This window comes from Vigna unguiculata, chromosome 10 (genome assembly GCF_004118075.2).
Source record: "Vigna unguiculata cultivar IT97K-499-35 chromosome 10, ASM411807v1, whole genome shotgun sequence".
Classification (NCBI taxonomy): domain Eukaryota; kingdom Viridiplantae; phylum Streptophyta; class Magnoliopsida; order Fabales; family Fabaceae; genus Vigna; species Vigna unguiculata.
In genome coordinates, this window is record NC_040288.1 from 36,582,158 (window position 1) to 36,604,501 (window position 22,344).

Genomic DNA, 22,344 nt, shown 5'->3' on the forward strand with positions numbered 1-22,344 from the left:
CCAGACTTCTAACATGAATATAAAAATTTAAATTTGGAAAAGTTTATATTTTAAGTAAAAAAAGTGACTCACTTTTAATTTTGCAGTTTCTATTTACTAGAAGGAAACACTCTCGGGATGGATTGAAATAGTATTTTAGGGGTGCAGTTATTAATTGTAGGGGTGAAGAAAACAATAACTTGTTTCTTCACTAAACGTTATTACATTAGCCCAAACTTACAAAACAAATGTCGAGAGCAGCACCAAACCAGCCCACCAATCTAAAAAACCCAGAAGTCACACGGATTGAGCCCATTATGTTAATAGATAAGTTAAAAAAATCTGTAGTATATAAAGAGAGAATTTGTAATAGTGTATAAAATAATTATATGTTAAAATATATATATATATATATATATATATATATATAATGATTTGTAAACTTTTTCTCATGTAATGTCTAAATTTTTATTTTTTAATATGGATAAGTTAATTTTAGTCTAAGAGAAATTTAATTTTGTATCTCTTAAAAAGTGTTATAAAAAACTTTGTTTAGAACTTTAATTTTAAAATTAATCATTAAACAAAACATCTTCTGTTTTGGAGCATTCTTCGGATTACTTTTGTTCAGGTAGAACATAAAGATAGCATACACACTTGCATGTATTATATATTGTAACAATTAGTAGTTAGTTTAAAGTTGATAATTTTTAAATTGATTCCAGCAGTAACTAATTTTAAAAAGTAGCACTTTTATACCAATTAATTATATTCACCCAATGATTAATCTAAAAATAACCAATTAAAAATATTTTTTTAATTGATACAAAATCCAACAAGAAAGATTTGTTGTTTGACACTTTAATTTTGAAAAGTCAAATAGATGACATGAATTGCCCCCATCTTTGAACTTTCAGAGGGGTTCCCTCTTTCTGCAAATTTACATAAAGGATATTTTTCAATAAAAATTATAAAAATATATAAATTCAAAAAAAATCAATGAAATTGATAAGGTGTCTTTATGCAAAAAGTTAAGCACATAAGAGTGGCCTAAAATAAAACCAATGAGTCAATAATTACAGCTGTAAAATAAGTACAACTATTTATAAATTATTTAATATGATCAATTAATTATATAAAACACTTTAAATATTTTAATTATATTTCAAACTATTTCTCTAAATTCTTAAATTGATGTAAAATAGGATATCACCGTGCGACCGAAGACATTTTTTTTTATAATTCATATTTAATATATATGTTTATTGATTTGATAAGTTTGTAATATAGCATGGAGTTTTGTAAATTTTAAAATTTATTATGTTTGTATATTGGTACCGACTAGTATATTTATTTTATATGATAGTTGATCTTATCTGTTAGACGAAAGTTGGTTTATTTTAATGTTTCCCTCAAATAATTTTGGATTGTTACAGCACATGAACATTAATAAAACCATGACATGACAATTCAAAAGTTGGTATGGCTTCTGTTGCTATCAGACACATTGAGTCATTCAAATGTTCCAAACCCCAACCAAGTCGCATGCATACTTAGAATTTCATGCAGCTAATTAAACACCTATATATACTATATTCTCAACATGGACTACGGTTAAATTTAAAGTTCTTTATATATATATATATATATATATATATATATATATATATATATATATATATATATATATTATTGAAAAAATACGTCATCTGTAAGCCTTCTTTTTCAATACTGTAGAGTTTGGGCCTGGCCTTTTCGGAGGCCCAAGGCCCTGCCCTACAGAAGGACCATATACCCTACCTTGTTCCCTCACTTTGCTCTTGTCACCTTTTCAGAAGCAACTTTCCTCTCCATCCCACACCTCTGCCCTCTGCTAGGGCACATCATCCACACGTCTCCAAGCTACCAAAACTCCTTTCGTGTTACAGGTAAGGGAACTTCGGAGCTTCTGGTCCGTTTACTTCCTTTTCCTCTCTGTTTGAAAGCGTTGGTCAAGTTAGGATTGAGATTCCTAACGTCGTTTTGCTTGAATCTTCATGTTTTCAGCCCTACTCAAGTTCCTGGAGTTGTGCTAACCCTTGGTTAAGGACTTTTGCTTTCTGTACCCAAAACAAAAGGTAAGGGAAGCTAGATCCATCTGTTTTAAGTTGTTTTTGGTCGTTCTCATGTTTATATGCATGCACGGTGTGTTTTGTTGAGAGAAATGGAGTTGCATGTGTGTTTGGGTGTGGATCCGAGCTGGTTCCGCCATTGCATGTGGGTGGACAGTGGTGAACTCTGCTATTTTCGCCCAAGCGAGCTCGTCTCGCCTAGGCGAGAGTACCAGAGAGCCCCCTGCCACGAGAACTCGCCTAGGCGGCCCTTTTTCGTATTGAGCGACGCATAGTCTCGCTCAGGCGAGAAGGCCTCGCCTGAGCGAGATATCGTGAAGCCCCCACGTCGCGCGTCTCGCCTGGGCGAGAATTCGCTGTTTCAGGGAAGACAGCATCTCGCCTGAGCGAGAGTTCGTGAAGATCCCTCGTGGCATGTCTCACCTGGGCGAGAATCCGCTGTGTCCGTGAGGCCAGCGTCTCGCCTGAGCGAGTTTGCGAATGTGTGCCATGTTGTCTTGGCTGTTTGGATGGTTTGTTGCATGTACGGTTTGGGTCATTCTCCCTAAATATGGTGTACGTGAATATGCTTGGGTGTTTGGGTTTTTATGAATGAAATTGACATGCTTGGTATGAGATTGATCATGGAGTTGTGGTTTCGTGATGTTTTAACATGAGAACTGTATGTATGAGATCAAGTGGTGGTTATGGTATGAGAAACATGATTCTGATGGTGTGATAGGCGTAATTCCATAAGTCCCATGGGGAGACTTTATGGTGGCGTGTAGTGTATATATTAAGATAAGGATTCAAGTAAGGATTGCATCCCGAAACTCTAAAGGGTCAGTGAGTCTCAAGTATAGCAAACTGACCCAAGTGGTGAGAGTAGCGGGAGGCCCTAGTCTTTGGCAGGATAATGGCCTTAGGCGCTTAAAGGCTAATCTCGTGAGTGGTAGGGTGAAACCCATTGGCAATGGCTCTGCAGAGCAGTAGAGGCCACCACGAGTGCAGGCATCCAGTGAATCCGATCTTAATGTATGTATCCGGATAATTGAGTCATAGTGTCTTACTTGTTTGCCATAACATGATCTATGTGCCTCTGTGTTGTATGTCTGGGAATGTTTATGCATTTATTCCTTTATACCATGATAAGTATTATATTACACCAGCTTACCCTTGCATTTTGTGTGTGTTCCTGTTATGTTTTCTCTTTTGCGATGATCACCTTCTGGTGGGAGCAGATGAGAGGGAGGCCCGAGATGAATCCGGGAGACGCAGCAGTGCAGCTTAGATCTTCGTGTCTAGATGTCTTAGGAGTAGTTTCGTGGCCATGAGGCCTTTTGTATCAGTTGCCGTGGTGGCAACCCTTTTGCAAGACTGTTAGACTTTTAGACTTGTGTTTCCTCTAAGTAATTCCGGATGACTGTAACAATTACCATTTCTTTATCGTCTTGTTCATCTGAATGCTTCTCGTTATTATAATTGTGTGATACTTTATTTGATGGATTAATCTATTAAAAATGGGACGTCACATCATCAATTAATAACATTATCGTTTTTACTATCAAGAATTATTTTATTAATATATCAATATAGAAATAAGATTAACACGAAAAACATAAAAATATTGAAAATCTCAAAAATAGAGAAAAATCATGACCATAGGAGAATAACACTATTAAAAATTTATACAACACATAGATTACCATCACATACCTTTTGACTTTTGAGTACACTTACACTCTTCAAAGCAAAAATTAAACTCAAAACCTCATGATAATATACTACAAGAATATAATAAAAGTCAAATACAAATTTAAAGTGTGTTTGACTGAAATAAGGAACATCATGCACTTAGAGTCCATTATATAGTTACTAATTAACATTCACCCTTAAATGATCTTAAAATAAAAATGTGAGATTTTTCATGACATTTATTTTCATTAGTCCAACGTATCCATATTAGTCGAAAAGTTTAATTGTGAGATGAAACAATTAAACATCAAAGAAAGAAAAAGACTAATAAATTTATTATCTTGTATTGAAATATATCTATATTATATATAGGTGAAAGAATTTTAAATATGAGAATTTATTACATAGAGAGTATTTTTAACAAGACTATTCAGACAAACATGTCTTGATGTACTCATTTAAACTCACTAATTTACATAGATTAAAAACTTTATAAAATATATAATCACTTTGTTATTAATATTATTTAACTTAACAAGATATATTACTAAAAAAAGGTTGTTTGATAACAACCTTCTACATAAATAATTTAATAACTAATATAGATTAGTAATACTTTACTATAGTGGATGTTTAGTAACAAATGTAAAAGTCATTATTTATTTGTTGGTTTTGTTTATTGTCATAATAATCCAAGAATGACATAAGTATGTTTTAAAAAAACAAATATTCACGTCTTTTTTTATTATAAGTCTTCAACTAGTCACGAAAATAAACAAGTAAAAACAACAGCCCATATTGGGTTATATTGAACTTAAATAAATTAATTTGATCACAAATTTAATTGAACTATTTATATAATTAATTAAGATAATATTTAATTTTAGTGTGATAGATAAAATAATGGCTATGAGTATGACTATTACGTAGAGTGTCATGTACACGTGTGACTATGTAATAAATGTTTGGAATCAAGTAGAGTTATTGCTTTAACAACTTACTTTTATGTGATATTCACGATTATTTTTATGTTACAAATATTTAAAAATAATGAATTATTATCTTTTGGGACAATTGGTGACATCAAAGATATATGAGTAACCAAATTTTTAGAAGTTAGATGCATATAAAACACATATTTATAGTTTTTTCTTTTCAATAAGAAAGATATTATTAGGTGATATAAATTGTTCCAATCTTTCTAAAGTATAAGTTTAGTATTTAATTATATGTGTGATATTTGTTTATGATTATTTTAGAATTTGAATAAAATGTTAGTTCAGGCTAAACATATATATAAAAAAAAAAACTTTGTACCTTGATTAAAAGTCATAATCAATTTAGTTATAAGCTATTATCAATGCATAATAACATATGGATGTGGATAATTCAACACCAATATGTACTTAAATAATATAAAATGACCACATATTCTACAGAGTATGAATGTAAATTAATATAAAATCACATATTGTACATAAGTTAATAATCAGTGAAACAACCATGATGCATGGAGAATCATGATGATGATATCAAAGTTTTTTTTTTCAATATCTTAACTTTTTACTTATATAGTTAGGTATACATGATGAAAAAAAAAATCTTTCTAAAAAATTCTTTTGATAAAACATAATTAAAATATGATAAAAAGTTACATTAGTATCTATACATATAGAGGCTAATACCAAGTGGAATTGAACATGCGTGTTTAAATTAAAATTGTTTAAGCAAAATTACATTGAAATTTGTTTAATTAATATCATTTGACGTTGGATGATTAGTTTATTCATCATTATATAATTAAATATAATTTTAAGTTGGCAATGATATGTTTTTGGAAAATAATTTATTTAAATTTACATTTCATAGAAAGTAAATACTTGCGTTAGTGTTTGATTTCTTATAGAAAAATAGTTTATATACGCCCATATTTTATTTGAAGATAGTCCTCAATAAATTATTAAAAATAGTTTATAAAATCAACTACCAACCATAGGAGAGTATTTTAATTCTATTCCGTTTTTAATTACAAAAATAATTTAAACAGCCGCACATATCACATAAATGCTTACTCAATAGTCAAATTTATAACATACGATTTCTCACTCTTATAACTTTCTAAAACATTTCTTAATACACTTTGTAGTAAAAGTCATCACAACATGTTTTTATTAATAAAAAAAATACAATTATATTATTTATGCGAACAATTTAAATACATTATCCACCAACCTAAAATGTCTTTTTTTGCAACATGGTGACTCTAGCGTGATAAATTTTGGTTGCATTATGCATCAATTTGTGCAATATTTTTTGCAAATGAAAGTATTTGTCCTCGTGCATGATAAGATTCGTACTAACATGACCTTTATTTTTATTTTTTTTCTTTTAATTACGGTCCAATTAATTAGTTTATCTTAACTATGTAGATAAATAGTTACGTATTTAATTATAGTACATTACGTGCTTGTGGTCATTAACAACAAACGACCCCTTTCATTAGACAAGGTTACCACCACCACCAACCTATTTTGTCTCACATACCTTATCATTCAAACTTGTCTACTTAATAATTAACGGCATGGTTGGAATGTTGAATAGAGAAAATTCCTTTCTAAAAAAACTATGCATACATCACTTACTTAAATACTTAGAAATGAAAAAAAAATTAAGATTATTATAATTTTATAAACAAGCATCTTAAAACAATAGTACACACAGTTAGCTTTTCTGCCCTTTCTGTACCGGACCATCGGCTCATACAACACTAATGAGATTTGAGTCCAATCACATAAAAAATTAACACTACTCTCAACCAAAACCTTAAGACAATTAGTGGATGGGTCCTCATTCTTATATGGTACTCAATTTTCTCATTTCTACCCAACGTAGGACTTAAATTCACACTTGGATTCCTAGGATTCCTAACACACACTTTATCTAAAAAATAAATAAACATCTATAAAAAAGTAAAAAATTGTTGGCTCACGTCTTAAAACCACATTACACATTTTATCTTAGTGCATCTATCTTTATTGTGTGGTGGTGCATCAATCTCTTTCCTATTTTTAGTTTATTTCAGTTTTCTATCACTTTTTATCTATTTGTCTCACTCTCTTTTAACATCTTTCTCTCTTTTTTCTTTTTTCTTTTTTTTTTCTCACTTTCGTTTTAATGTCTCTCTCACTCTCACACTTCTATTTTCCTCTTAGCCACACATCACTTTCTTTGTCGTTTTTTTTTCAACCATCTCTTCCACACACTTTTTTTTTTTTTTTCATTTCTTCTCCACCATTTTTCTTTCTCACATCTCTCTTAATATAAATATTATGAAAGTTGAAGTTATGTCACGACACGATTGTATAATTTTAAAAAATTAATATCGAGTAATATGTATTTTAAATTCTAAAATTTAAAATCAAGGTGAACAAAAGAAATAAATACATTATTTATATTTTTGTTACATTTTCATTAAATAGTAGGTTATTAGGTTTAACTTACTCCAACTTCAATACGATATTTTCAAATTTTAATTTATTTCAATTTGGTTAACAACTAGTCAAAGATGAATTTACACGAAATTTACATAAAACTTAAATATCTATTTAATCTATAGAATTTGAATATTTTATGATTTTAAATATATATTTTAGTCATATATCACTTCAATATGTTTGACTATAGATATGTTGCAATGGCCTACATGTTCGTCCACAGGTGTATTCGTTAGTAAAACTGACTGATTCAGTTTTGAAAATATATGTATCTGTTGAAAGATATAACATGAACTTCATGTTTAGTTAAAATCATTACATGTTTGGCTTTTCTACGATGGATACGACAATTCTTTGTTTTACTTATTCTCTGCCGTACGTTCTAATTTGTTGATAAATGTGCACGAGCATGTAGAATTTGACAATTCTTTTCACACTAATAATTTCTTTTGGTATTTTCACGCTAATATAAATATATATATATATATATATATAGTATATATTACATCAATTATGGTAAAATTGACATATATAAGAGATAGTTATTAGCAAAATCAATATATATTACGTGGTTCATTTTCTTCTTCTCCCGTTGTGTCTAGCACCAACGTAAGAAGTCGCTGATTTTTGCATCAGCCACACTACCACAAAAAAGCATGCATACACCAACTTCTCAACATGAGTTTACAAGATCACTAATAGAGTTTTCAAAGAAGATTTATGGAAAAAATATGACACTATAATGAGATATGATTACTATCAACTCAAAATTTCAAGAAATGAGTTTATGAGTCTTTTTTCAGTATTTTCTGTCACTATCCAATATGAAACTTAATTCACATTTAAATTTTTAATAATACTCAATCATTTGGTGTAGACGAGACTTTCATTTTCACTTCCCTATTTTATGATTATATATAAAAAAATAAAATTTTATAATTTCATCGTAGATGAATATTGCTCCTAATACATCAAATCTCTTATTGACATCGTATCAATCTTCTCAGGAAATACATGTTTTATTATTAAAAAAAACTGTAATATTTAATCTTTTATATGTTTCCTGAAATTCAAATGAACCCTCTTTTCCTCTCACAACTTAAAGACCAGTATAAAACTGTAATTAAATAATACACGTTTTGCTCCTACTGTTGAAAAAAGTAATATTTAATATAAACAATATAAAATATAAGATGTATAAAGTATCATAAATAAGCTAATTATAAATTATATGGTGGGATATTGTAGAAATATGTGAAAATATTATTAGATAGATATCTGAAAAAACGATTAATTTAGTCGTGGTATAATAATAATGCTTAAAATAATTTAGTTTCAGGATGTCACGTTAAAAAATCAACAGTTTTGAAAAACTGTTTGCAGCAGTATTAATTTTTGTCTAATAATACAGTTTAGAATCTCAGTCTCTTCACCCTTTTCATACCAGCAAAGCTTTGATCAGGAGTTATAAAGTGTCGCTCTCTAATCAGATTTAAAGTTTGATTTCAACGACAAATAATTATAAAACACTAACAACACTTACGTTGTATCTAGGTTTCGTTGTTTCCATCAGTTCATCATTGCATGGCGACTTCATCCCCGGAACAAAGATATACGCAAACTTGTTGAAAGTCTTACATCGATTAGAGATAAAACAATTTCATAGTATATAAGTGAGGTGCAAACCTCACTTTACAAGCCGATTTTGTAGGATTGAGTTAGGCCTAAAATCCACTTCTAATCAAACTAAACATTTTGTTTGCAGCACTCCACTTGGCGATCCAGTGTTTATCATTTCATGCATCGAAGTTTTCTCAGCCAATACCGGAGACTGTTCATCAGTTCATACCTTACAAAAAAAGCTTCCTCCTTAACATTGTTTTGTTTTACACTGTTCATAAAAATGGAGTTCAAAGTTGCTTAGAAAATCCATGTTTTGAAAGAAGCAATGTTGAGTTAGTGATCACTGTCGATGATGATATCAACTTTATGGTACGTAAGTGGACAACGTTGTTCTTCTCTCACACCTTCCGAGAAGCTCACTGGTGCATGAACTATAAATATCTTTCTCACTACGGTCATTATAGGCTCCTTCAAAGCTCACGTGTACAACTCCTCTTTCCCTTTCTTTATTATTCAACCCTAATTGATGTAACAAAGCTTGCATTTCTTAAACCAAAATGTTCCATGAAAGAGACATCAAATCTATATTTATATTTTAACTTTCAACTGTCTCAACGTGTTAATCCTTTTTGATAATTCTAAACAAAACCACAACCATGTTTCCACCGTTCAAAGTCAAAAACAATTTTCAAACCTATGCGTACGCCTCTTTCTTTCATTGCTTTAGTCAATATTTTCGGGTTGTGGAGTTTCTATACATTCCTCATAAACTATTAAATATACAAAATCATATGCCACCCTTTTTCCACTTTCATACACTTCTCATCAATAATATACTATTTTCTCTTTGGGTTTAACATTTCTATTTTCGAGCAAAAATTAATTTTACATTATATATAATAATAATAATAATAATAATAATAAGTTGTACGTATTTTATTTATAATTTATTTAGATTTATCTTATTATGTCTAATTACTCATTAGTATTTGGAAGGGTTTATATTATATGTTGATGTTTTTTTCAAATTACTTCAATAAGCTCGATAAAAATAACTTATAAAAGCAACTCGTGTAAGAAATACTTTAATTTGGTTCTCAACTTGAACTATAAAAAAGTAATGCATACATGCGTGCGCATAATAAACAATATTTAATAAGTACTTAGTGAAATTGTTTAGACAATTGTACAAGCATTATTTATTTATTTATTTATATGTTTTCATTTATATATTACTATTATCTTAATTAATTATGTACTTCTAGTTATAATTTTTGAACAATAAAATAACCCTAATTATATATACCGGTAGAGAAAATGATGGGAAAATAAACAGCAGGAATTATAACAATTAATAAAAGAGGAAAAATGTATATAATGAAAATAAAATATTTTCATGAAAAATACAAATACTAATAGCAATTATAAACATTTTTTTATGAGCACAATTATTAAAGTACTATCAAAGAAATATACGCGTAATTAATAATATAAAAAATATACTAACAATACATGTGAATTATAATTCTAAAAGTTTATTAAATTTTAAGCGTGTGTTTTTCACCAAAATGATTCATAATGACGTAATCTCTTTTCACAATTAGCAAGCCGTATCCGTTTCCACTTTAACACTGTATAAATATAGTTTAATAATCTGCCATTACTTTCAAACTATTGCATTCTGTATTGTTTAAGACAGAAAAAATGGTTCCAAGAAAATGTTTTTCCACCAACCGCAATTTTTTTCTGATATGATTCTTACTTAGTCACATAACTGGTCTTGACCGAAGCTGAAATAAAATGATAATCATTCGTTTGTTTAAATTTAAAATAAGCATTTCTAAAACAATTAATTTCTTTTTCGAAAAAAAAAATGTCTTTCAGATATGACTTATTTATTTTGAATAAGTAAAATAGATAAAACATACAAATTTATTTAATTTATTAAGAAACAAGTATAAACGATCCGGCTCAATAATTTATCATATAATACTACAATAAATTACGTATTATTTGCAAAATTTTACCGACAAATAAAATTCATCAATAATTTAACATCTGTGCTATTTATAAATATTTTTATGAGTAAAACTTATTGATAATTTAAAACTTTTATTACTGATAAATATTTTCATTAATATTAAATTTATTGATAAAATTCATTATTAATTAAATGTTTCAATAACCTATCAATAAAATAAATGTTAAAGTTTTCTTAATTTATTTTAGATATTGATCCTTTCGTAATAAATTTTTTTAATAAATTACATCAATAAAATTCATGGATAAAATTATTCAATAATTATAATGCACATATGAAATTCGTATATATATATATATATATATATATATATATATATATATATATATATATATATATATATATATATTGGTATATTTAGATTATAAAAGGTAAAAAAATGTGTAATGTTTTAAGATTTGATGATTGCATTTTACTTTGTAAAAACGTCTCAATTAGTTAAAATGTCGATAAATATAACGTGAGAAGCAAGAGTTGAAAACTAGAGATTAAAGAAAGAAAGGTATAGTTTGACGGTAGTGTATAAGAAAATCAATTTAAACGGAATTAAAGTAAAGTAGTGGATTAATATACTAATTATAATTTGACTAATTAAAAGTACAAAGCTACTTTAATGAAAGTGTGTGTGATATAAAACCCAATACGTAAAGCCAACTACTAATGAATTTTAATTTTGTCCATGTGTGCATAATAGTATATGTTTTATATATATTATTACCCTAAAACCTATACCAAAACGTCAAGAATATATATCTTGGTGAGTGATGTAAGTGTTCCATATTATTGGAATGTGGCACAATCAATGATCATGTTTAATAAGTAATTAATTAAATTAAACACCATTTTTAAACAAACCCTACCTACTTTTGCATGCTTCAACATTGAACAGGATTTTCAACCAGTCCAAACTTTTGTATCAGTTGGACCAAAATTCAAAGGTACATATATAAATATATAAATATATGTTTAATTAGTCGGATCATATCCACTTTCATTCAAATATGTCAGTTTGGTATTCACTTTTAAAAATATGTCAATCTAGTCCCAACTTTTGAAAAAGTGTCTTACTGAGGTCCTTTATAGACAAAAATTACTAAAGTAGTTAACTTAATTCATGACTTTTACCATAAATTTTGATATAAATATTCAATACTTAATTTTGTAAATCATTTTAAATATCAATATCGTTAATGGTGTTAATAATTTTTTACTGAAAATAACCTAATTGAGATATACTTTCAAAAGTTGGGACTCAATTGACACATATTTAAAAGCGGATATCAAACTGACACATATAAATGAAAATGGGTATCATCCGACTAATTAAACCTATAAATATATAAATATATGGTTTGATTAACATTAAACTCTTGTTTCATTGTATTAAGATAAAAAAAAAAATCATATGACGGCATTTAGCACGACCAAGAAAGAGGTACATGCATGATGAATATAAATATTATAAATTTAGTATAGTCAAGATTAGTATGGTAGGTTGATGTAGCCTGTTAAGTGTACAAACATGTTTATTGTTGTTGCTTCTTTTATAAAAATGAAAATATTTGGATTTGTTTGCTACCTAATCGATTTGTGTAATCTTTTATAAAACTTTACACTAACATGGTAATATATATTTAATTCCTTTCAACAACTTGGATGGTTGAGTTATATGATTGATTGAATTAATGTACCGATCACATAATTTATATATTAAGCAAATGAATTAGGTTGCGTTGACAAATCCAGCTGAATTAAAATATTTTAAATCACTGATATATAATATTGTTTTGTAATGAATAATGTATATATAATTAATAGAGATTTATATGTTTTTAATTTCGTTTTTTTTTTTTTTTTACATTGGATTCAATTCAATGTCTTTAATCTTGGTGGATTAACTCGTTTTTGTACTGATATTTTTTAGCCGCAACTTGTAACAAAGTGTATGGAGCACTAAATTCATGTTATAATTCAAAACATGAATTATCCCATTGAATCAAAACTTATCCCATTCAATCAATAATCGTCGATTGGATTATCTCAATTGAATCGCAATCCCACCACTAAAACACACAGTAAGAAATGTTTGCACTTAAAAATTAATTAAATGGATCATTAATTTTTTGCCTAATTTTATTAAATTTATAATTTTTCACTTTTAAAAGTGTTGTAAAAATGTGATCATATGATGTAGAAATACAATACGTGTATCAATATATTCAATATACAATAATATGTTTATTTTGAACGTAAATAGATATGATACATATTTAAATTGTATAAGAATTATTAAAATAAAATTAATATATAATTGCAAAATTGTGTGTATTTAAATTAAAAATTATATTTTTTTAGATTTTGTTAAAAATGTTAGTAATTTTGGATGATGCATATATATGATACATAATTAAATGTGTTAGGGTCATTATTTATAAAGCCAAATAATAAAGTGATCTGACTAAATTAAAGATTTGGCTAAAGCATAGGTCATGAAAATAAATATTGTGTAAAGACCATTTAGTAAGTTCTAATTTGATGAGAGACCAAATTAGAAATACTAAAACTTAAGTAATTCAGTTTATAAATGGTCGTGGTCTCCTTCTGAGAGCACACACAGAGTTATAACGTACTTTTCCTGTTCCTTTCTCTCTATCCCCATCAAGAGAGAAACTCAGAGGTAAATAAAGGTGTTCTACAGGAGGAAGATCACTGTGTATCAGGAGTACTCTAATATTATTGTTATGGCCAATTCAAGTACGCTTTCATTTACTATTTACAGCATGATTATTAGTACGGGATATTGTGTATGAATTTATGATTGATTATTAGAATCAATATTAGGATCATATTCTGCGTTTATGCTTAAAAAAATGTTATACATTCTTACCATCTTACAATATTATAGATTCAATATTTTAAATCATAAACTCTAAGTATTATAAAGTATCTTAATTATCAAACATGTCTTCATATTTTATACTTGTTTAACATAAATTGAAGTAATTGTCATGATAAAGAGTTATATTTTGTGGTAAAAAAAATTATGCACAATGTTATATAGAATTAAGTGTGTTTAAGTGGTTGGTTTACAAGACAATTTATCACCAATTGTGTAGACAAGACATTCTTATAGAAGAGAAATTATTAGGTAGCATGTCTTGTAACACTTGTTTTCTCATCTATCTTTCTTATAGAAAAATTATTGTGCAAATAATATTTTTCTTTTCATTTATTTATTTATTTCTTTTTTGATAAAAAAGAATGAGGGTGAGAGAATGAATTGAAAATTATGTTTGATACATACGTCTTATATGGCAAATGAAGATGCTAAGTAGCAAAAAGTTGTTAAGATGCCCTCTTTGTTTATTTTACATTCATGGATCCTACCAATCCACATTTATTTTATAGATATGTAGAACAACATTATATATATATATATATATATATATATATATATATATATATATATATATATATTAATATTAGTGTTGATGATTTTTTATTCAGTAACTAGTCAACAAAGGAGGTTTTGCACTTTTGGCCGAAATCCATATTAAAAAAAACAACTTATTTAACCTTTGGATTCTGAACTTGATTGCTAAATATATATGTGTGATGATTAAGTCAAAGACAAGTGTATTTTCCCCTCTTGTTTTGGTTAGATTAATCCAATTTCTCTTGCAACAAAGTTCTTAAAGTATAATTAATCTAAAAGTATCAATAAATATTTATAAACTATTACGTTAATCTATATTAATTAATAAGTAACATAGTATTTTGTGGTGTAGCAAAAGCCTTTTCGGTTTTTTTCTACTTTTATTTTTATTTTAAATAATTCTCTTCAGTTTTCATAATTCATTTGTAAATCCCATACAGAAGCAGCATCCTTGGAACAGTAATATCATGAAGTTCAATGAAGGGGTATATGCAAGTAGGGAAGCCACAGAAATAATCAATATTTAACTGAAATATATAACATGATATCTTCACTATGTTTGAATTTAATAAAATCGTTGAGTTTAAAATTATTAGTTAAATTGAAAAAAATATACTAATTAGTTTTTTGCAGTATTAAAAAATGAAAAAGAATTTCAATTCAGCTCTTGAAACTAAAAAAATTATAAATTCAAAGATATTGAAATTCACCATATTAACGATATATAGATAATATGTTCTCATTTTTTTTTCCGACAAATTATCTCAAACCAAATTATATGATTACTGAAGTTTCAGTTTTACCATCTTAAATATACACGGTTAAACATATCCCTCATTCATCCGAGATAAAGTGAATTTATAATATATAAGTGATTGTAAATCCTACCTTTTAAGTAGATTTTTAGAATTGAGTTAGACTTAAAGTTCACTCCTTAACATGATATTAGAGTTACAAGTTTGAGTATATCCTAGCGAGATTTATTGTTCTTTATTGTGCCCTGTTATCAGAACATTGTTGGACCTATTGTGTCACCCGTTATCGAGTCACTACTGGACCATTCATTAATGTTTAGTCTCATGTTCAATATGTATATATATCAGCGTGAAAGGTCTTTATTAACATGGTATCAGAGTCACAAGTTTAAGTATATCCTAGTGAGATTAATTGTTCTTTAGCCTATTGTGCTCCATTATTAGAAGATTATTGAGCTTATTGTGCCACCCGTTATCGAACCGCTGTTGAATCATTTATTAATGTTTGATCTCATGTTTGAGATATATATACCTCGGCGTGAGAAGTGTGTGTTGGAGATCTCATAAGATAAATTTATAATATATAAGTGGATGCAAATCTTACTTTACAAACCGATTTTATTAAGTTAAATTAAACTTAAAGTCTACTTTTTAATATTGGATAACTTTGATATTAAATCTTAAATCATAAATTTGGTTTTTCACTTTTAAACGAAAACCTATTGTATACCATATCTTTTTTTCTTGTAATTCATGGTTTTACCATTTTTAGTGTATATTTTTAAAAACATTAAAACAAGTAACTATTTTTTTTTTCTGTCAGCAAAATGTAAACTTGAATTACTTCAATCTTAATTTTTTCTCAAATGTTACTTATACGTCAATTATCCTTCAGTTAAGTTTGCAGGCCATGCTGGTTTGAATGAAAATTTTCTTTTGACTTATTCTTAACGGGTAACATAAATGTTTGAATGAACCAAATGTTTTGGAAATAATTATTTTTTTTTAACAATGTTATAGTATGATGCAGTGGCACCATATATCGTTTCAACACTAGTGGATCTTAGTAGTGAATGATTATTAAATATCTTAATTTAACTTTTCAATGAATATAATCGTAATTACTAACACTAAAAACAATTAGTGCCGGTCGTGATTTGATTACCTCTTACGCAACCATTAAACTATGATCACTTCCTCTACCGAAATTTCAGATAAACTTTTAATATATCATAATTATAACTAAGCACATGCTGCCACGAAATGGAAAAGAAGATTAACTCAACTAATATAAATATTAGGGTCGATCAATTCAAAGGCGATTTTGTTTTGATTTGGAATGGTCTTGTAATAAAACTGTTTTGGCATTTATATAGTTTTTAAATAAAAAATATACGAATTAATAGATGTAAATTTTGTCAGCATCTATATATGAATCATAATTTGAGGTTAATTAATATAATTATTGATGCTATTTAAAATCAAAGATGTAGGTTAAGATTCCTTTTAGGTTGCAACTTACACCAGAAATTTCAGAACTTTGTATATGTGTGTGTGTGTAAAATTATGTTTTTTATTTGTTTTCATCTTAAAGTATTAAAATATTTTTAGTTGATTAGACATTTTATTTTAAAATTTATGTAATTATTTATTAATAGTTACCTGACATTAAAGAAAAAGAAATATACGTTTTTTTTTTTATTGAATCCTTGCTAATATGCACCTCTGTTTTGACTTTTATTTTTTACAAAAAAAAGTATTTAATAAATATTTGGTGAGGGCGATGTATGAGTATATTTCTTATTTAAGAAAAATAAAAATAAGATACAAATGTCATATACCATTCAATTAGAGGAAGGTGAATATATGAATTTTTAAAGTTTTGGATATACTCAAATTCCGCACTCATCCTATCTAATTGTTGTTCCTTTCAATAAATATGAAATTTGAAATCTCTCTCTGTCACAAAACTAAATATCTTCTAATAATTTTATAAAAAGGTTAAAAAAAATATATTCATATTTATCTTAATATATTTTTCTTATGCATACACTTATCTCCAAAAATTTTGATGCTACTCATGTGTATATCTGAAGAATTCATATTTTTAGTTATGACACAAAATTGTCAAAATATGTATAATGTGATTCTTTTTTCATATTTAACATAATTGATTTTTTTCTTTCCACTCGTATACCTACTCAATTATGTTCTAAATGTCCTATGTCCCTTTTTGATTGAATAATTAATTCTGGAAACATTTATCATGTCACTATAATGTGTTCCACTGTCATTTAAGCATTAAACAAAACAATTAAAATACAATATAGGCTTAAATACCTTTTTTGTCCTCATTTTCGTAGTGTTTGTTGCGGATGGTTCTTATTTTGACAGAATGTTTAAAATGATCCTTATTTTATTGAATGTTTAAAATGGTTCTCATTTTCGCAATTCATATTTTATCTGGTCATTTTCTTTGATGCCGTTTAAGTCAGTAACATAGCACGGTATAGGTGACACTGTTTGTATTAAGTTGCATTGGAGTGTATTACGTGTACTGTACAGATGATTCTGTTACTGATTTAAACGGCGTCACAGAAAAAAAAACAAATAACATACGAATTACAAAAATGAGGACTATTTTAAACATTCGGTAAAAATGATCATCATTTTAAACATTCTATCAAAATAAGGACCATCCACAACAAATACTACGAAAATGATGACGAAAAAGATATTTAAGCCTACAATATATTATTTAATTACAGACCACCATACTACCAATTTATTTGACTTTTATGCCTAAAAAATACTATTAACTATCTCTAGACTCGCCTCAAAAATAATTTTTTAATTGACTGATAGTAATATTTATTGAAAATAAGACATTTAAACTTTAAAAAAAGAAGTTAAATTGTAATTTTTATCACCCTTTAATTTCTAATTTACTATTTTAGTTTTTCTAAGTTTTTTTCTTGCGATTTTAATTTGCACACTTTAAAAAAATCTACAATTCAATCTTTGTTTTCACATACACAAACACGGTATTTTAGTTTTCACACTTGAAAAGGTCTATAAGAGGATTCAAACTCACACTGAAATTTAACTGTATATTACAAACTAAGTAAAATATAAAAAATAAAACTCTTGAGAAATTGTAGATTGAACTAAAATTACGAATTTTTAAAACTATAAAGTCTAAAATTGCAGGGAAGAAAAACCTAAATCACACACAAGAAATTAAAAGATGATTAAAAATCTAATTTAAAATAAACCATGAATTATCAATAGTAAATTACTCTTTAGATTTGTGTAATCATGAAATAAAGGTAAAGCACACGAGAAGCAAACTTTCAAACATTTCTCTTTCATAAAAGTTTATTCATTTTCCTAAAAAGTTAAAAACAATGAAATCTCTCTTCACATGCATGGTAGAGTTTCACTCTATTATTCTCAACAATCATTCTTCTTGTGAAATAAAACTCACTATCAACTTGATTTTTCTTTTGATTTTTTTACTGTTTCTCTGCCATAATTACAAAAAAAGAAAACCCAATAAAAATCTGGACTCATCATTATACTGAGCGACCATTACCACACATCAGTTATAATTTATAAACAATTTGACATAAAGTAAATTTTATTTTAAAGTATTAGCATAAGCATTAATGACATAATAATATACGATGCAAAATATTAGTTTATATTATTATTATACATGTTAGGTTAATATAAATAATGATTTCTTCAACTACCATTAAAAAATATTATATCAGTTAAAGTAAAAAAGGACTGGTTTTTTAAGTCAGTGAATGGCAATTTTTTTATGGAGTGCATCATACACAAGTGACTGAATTTTTAATTGTGCAAAAACCAAGACGAGATTAGATACGATCAGAGGATATAAATTATAAAAATATAAAGTAACATGAGTAGTTGAGCATTATTATTCTTTAACTAATATATATATCTTCTTTTTTTTCTAAAAATGTTTAACTGTGACGAGTGTTGCATATTCATCATGGTCAAAATATAAGTTTCTCAAGACTCAGTAAAACACAGTCACAGAATTACTTACAAATTATTTACCAACCAAGTTTTCACATGAACAGTAAAATTGTAACTCATGTATCTAAAATCTTTATCAAGTGTTGACACTGTTTCACACCAACAAAGATTCTCCAAATGAATTCATTTCGACGAATTGGCTATGATCCATGTTGAGGAGGTGGTAATATTCTTCATACAGTTGTTGCAGAGAGCCATGATCTGAAGGAAAATAAGAGTGGCATTCAATATCTGAGGCGTTGACCAAGTCATGGTCCTCACTGAAGAACCCAAAATCATCACTTTCTCCCACATTTCCGAATTCACTAGCCAAGTTTGATTCTTTTGTGAAGGGGCTTTCTTCCTTTTCTTGGTTTGTCGATGCACTTGCTGAGTTGGAATCAAAGGTGTAAGTGTTACTATCTGTTCTTGGCAAATACAAAGCCTTCACTCTGATTGGTTTCGGTAGGTAAACCTGTGTCTTTGCTGCCTCTGCATTATTTGTGGTGTCTCCTTTGTTCTTCTTCTGTTTGTTCTTCTTTTTGCCACCGTTTTTCTTCTTTTTGCTGCCATTTGCAGGTTCTTGCTCAGGACTCTCCAAGGTATTATTGGGTGTGTCTGTATCTTCTGCTCCTTGATTTTTCAGCTTTTTGCAGAGATGAGTGTTCCAATAGTTCTTTATTTCATTGTCTGTTCTTCCTGGTAATCTTCCTGCTATGAGGGACCATCTATTCCCCAAAAGTGAATGCATTCTGATTATAAGATCATCTTCTTCTGGTGTTATGTTTCCTCTCTTTATATCAGGTCTTAGATAATTCATCCATCTCAATCTGCAACTTTTCCCACATCTAAGAAGCCCTGCATATTCAATCACAGTTATGAATCAGTATTCACCCAATTGAATCATCAGAACAAAAACAATTCAATTTTTACACTGTTTGTGTAGTTATAAACAAACCCTAACTCATTCAACCCATCAAAGAAAAGATCAAACTTGAGAAATGAATCAGCAAGATTAAAAAACTCTTAATTACCAGCTTTTTTGGGTAGTGATTTCCATTGGCCTTCTCCATGAGCTTGGATATATTTTGTAAGCAATGCATCTTCTTTAGGAGTCCATGGACCTTTGTGTAACCCTACTTTAGAACAACAAGGAGCTCTTCCCATTTTTTGGCTCTCTGAAATTAGGGTTCTTATGCAAGAGAGAGAGAGATAGAGAGAGAGAGAGAACGAAGAGTCCTCTTTGTTATGGGAAGGTGGAAAGTGCAGAAGCAGAGCACCTTAAGATGCCAACACTTGTTGAATTTATATAATAGTGGAGCCGTACCAATTTTTTATTTTTATTTTTATTGTTTTTTTGGTCATTATCATGCTGTGGATGATGACAAATTGAAAAGCCAACAGTGGCTGCTATTATCTATTCATTTTCCCTACTTGTCACAATTTATTTACTTAATGTTCATGTGGTGAATAACATAATGGTAAAAGGTTTAAGGTGGAAGATGAAATCTTTATCACAACCCAATTATTTTATCAATGAAAATTTAAATATTCATCTGCAATGAAAAAGAGTCAACTACATACTACCACTTAATTGGTTGCAATGTTTAGTGTTAGAGAGTGTTGTTTAGATCATTACAAACTTGATTGGTTCCAGATTCTTAATTATTTTTGTTTTGAGTATTTTTTTTTAGAAAATAATGGGAAAACAAGTTGTGTTTATTTTTATATACTTTTTTTTGGAATGTTATTGAGTTTTCATATACTTTTATATTAATGATTCGTAACAAAATTTTAAAATAGGTAAACTTGGCCTCTTTTAATTTTTTTTTAAAAAAACGTATTTTTTATAATAAAGATTAAATATACAATATGGGAATGGAAATACACATAAAAATACTCTTTTTATATAAAAATTTAATAGCTCTAAATTTTAATGGCTTTACCTTTCTTTCCCCTTTTGGTCGTCAAAGTTTTTTTAAAACCAATTTTTTATTGTTTCTTTTTTTCCAAACTAGAATGAAGATTAATAATCAAATAATAATACACATAAACTAAACGGATCTAGATGATAAAAACTATGTAAGTATAAAAGATGATTAAAATGTGATTTTTCTTAAGGTAAAATAACATACGATATTGATCAGGGGAAAAAAATCTACCAGAATAGTCAACCCAAAATGACAAAGAGATATTGGGAAAATTATTTTTGTGCGTGTCACGGTTTTCAAAATGGAAATTTACGAGCAAGATTCTTTGGAAAAATTATAATTTTTTTTTATTATCATTTTGTTTTATGCGATGAGAGTATGAAGGTCGAAAGAATTTTTTTTTCTTCTGAAAAATAGTTCTATTTATGATAATAATTTTCATTCTCATTTCTATACGGAAAAAATCTAATAAAAAACATATTTTTTTCACATTAACTCTCCTTTTTTATTTTATTAATAGTAAAAAATACAAAAAATAATAAGACAAATATAAAAAGCAAGCTAAACATGCTCTTTCTTTCTCTCTCCGGCGGCATCATTAGGCTGCTTCTCTCTCTCTGGCGGCGGCGCTCTCTCTCTGCGGCAGCAGTTACAATCATAAGACTAATAATAACAATTTGTCTTTTTTTTGTCCTTTCTAAACACCGCATCAAGCATCTCACACTATCTCTTAATGGTCACTTATTCTAATTATTATTAACTAATTTCAATTAAATACAACGAACTCATATATATATATATATATATATATATATAGTGAAATAAATCATGCATGTAGAAGAGAGAGAATGTTAACAAGTCAAAACAAAAGCATGCAGAAGAAGTGAAGTTTTTTTTTTTTTTTTAATGTTGTTGAAATCGAACTGGTGGAGGTTGTTGAGTTTCGCAGACACTGTGCAAAGAAAGCAAATTAATTAAGTAAAAGAAGATGCATGTTATTCCAAAATATATATTTAGTAATTGGAATACGTCAGATTGAAATTAAGCCAAATATTACTTCACTTCCTTGTCAGAAAAAAATTCATCAATTTTGAAACATACAGCAACGAAAATATTAAATAAAAAAGACAAATTGAGTTCATCAGCAAGTAGAATAAAAACTCTGATTAATTATGTTCAACCACACGTGCTTGTACTTTTTGACCATCTTTATGGGCTTAGATTAATTAATATCTATACACAAATGTAAAATA

General features: G+C 27.9%; 1 protein-coding gene and 1 long non-coding RNA gene across 2 annotated transcripts; one reads left to right on the top strand and one right to left on the bottom strand.

Annotated features, from left to right (window-relative positions):
* Positions 1–1,769: 1,769 nt before the first annotated feature.
* Positions 1,770–3,543, top strand: LOC114165920. The gene is made up of 3 exons (XR_003599820.1): positions 1,770–1,907; positions 2,026–2,096; positions 3,311–3,543. It is a non-coding gene; the product is annotated as an uncharacterized LOC114165920 (long non-coding RNA).
* Positions 3,544–19,135: 15,592 nt separating this feature from the next.
* LOC114166162 (transcription repressor MYB6-like) lies at positions 19,136–20,455 on the bottom strand. Its single transcript, XM_028050841.1, has 2 exons — positions 20,195–20,455; positions 19,136–20,018 (listed from the first exon to the last, which is right to left on the bottom strand). The coding sequence occupies exons 1-2, from the start codon at positions 20,325–20,327 to the stop codon at positions 19,276–19,278; spliced, it is 876 nt and encodes a 291-aa protein (XP_027906642.1). The 5' UTR covers positions 20,328–20,455; the 3' UTR covers positions 19,136–19,275.
* Positions 20,456–22,344: the final 1,889 nt, after the last annotated feature.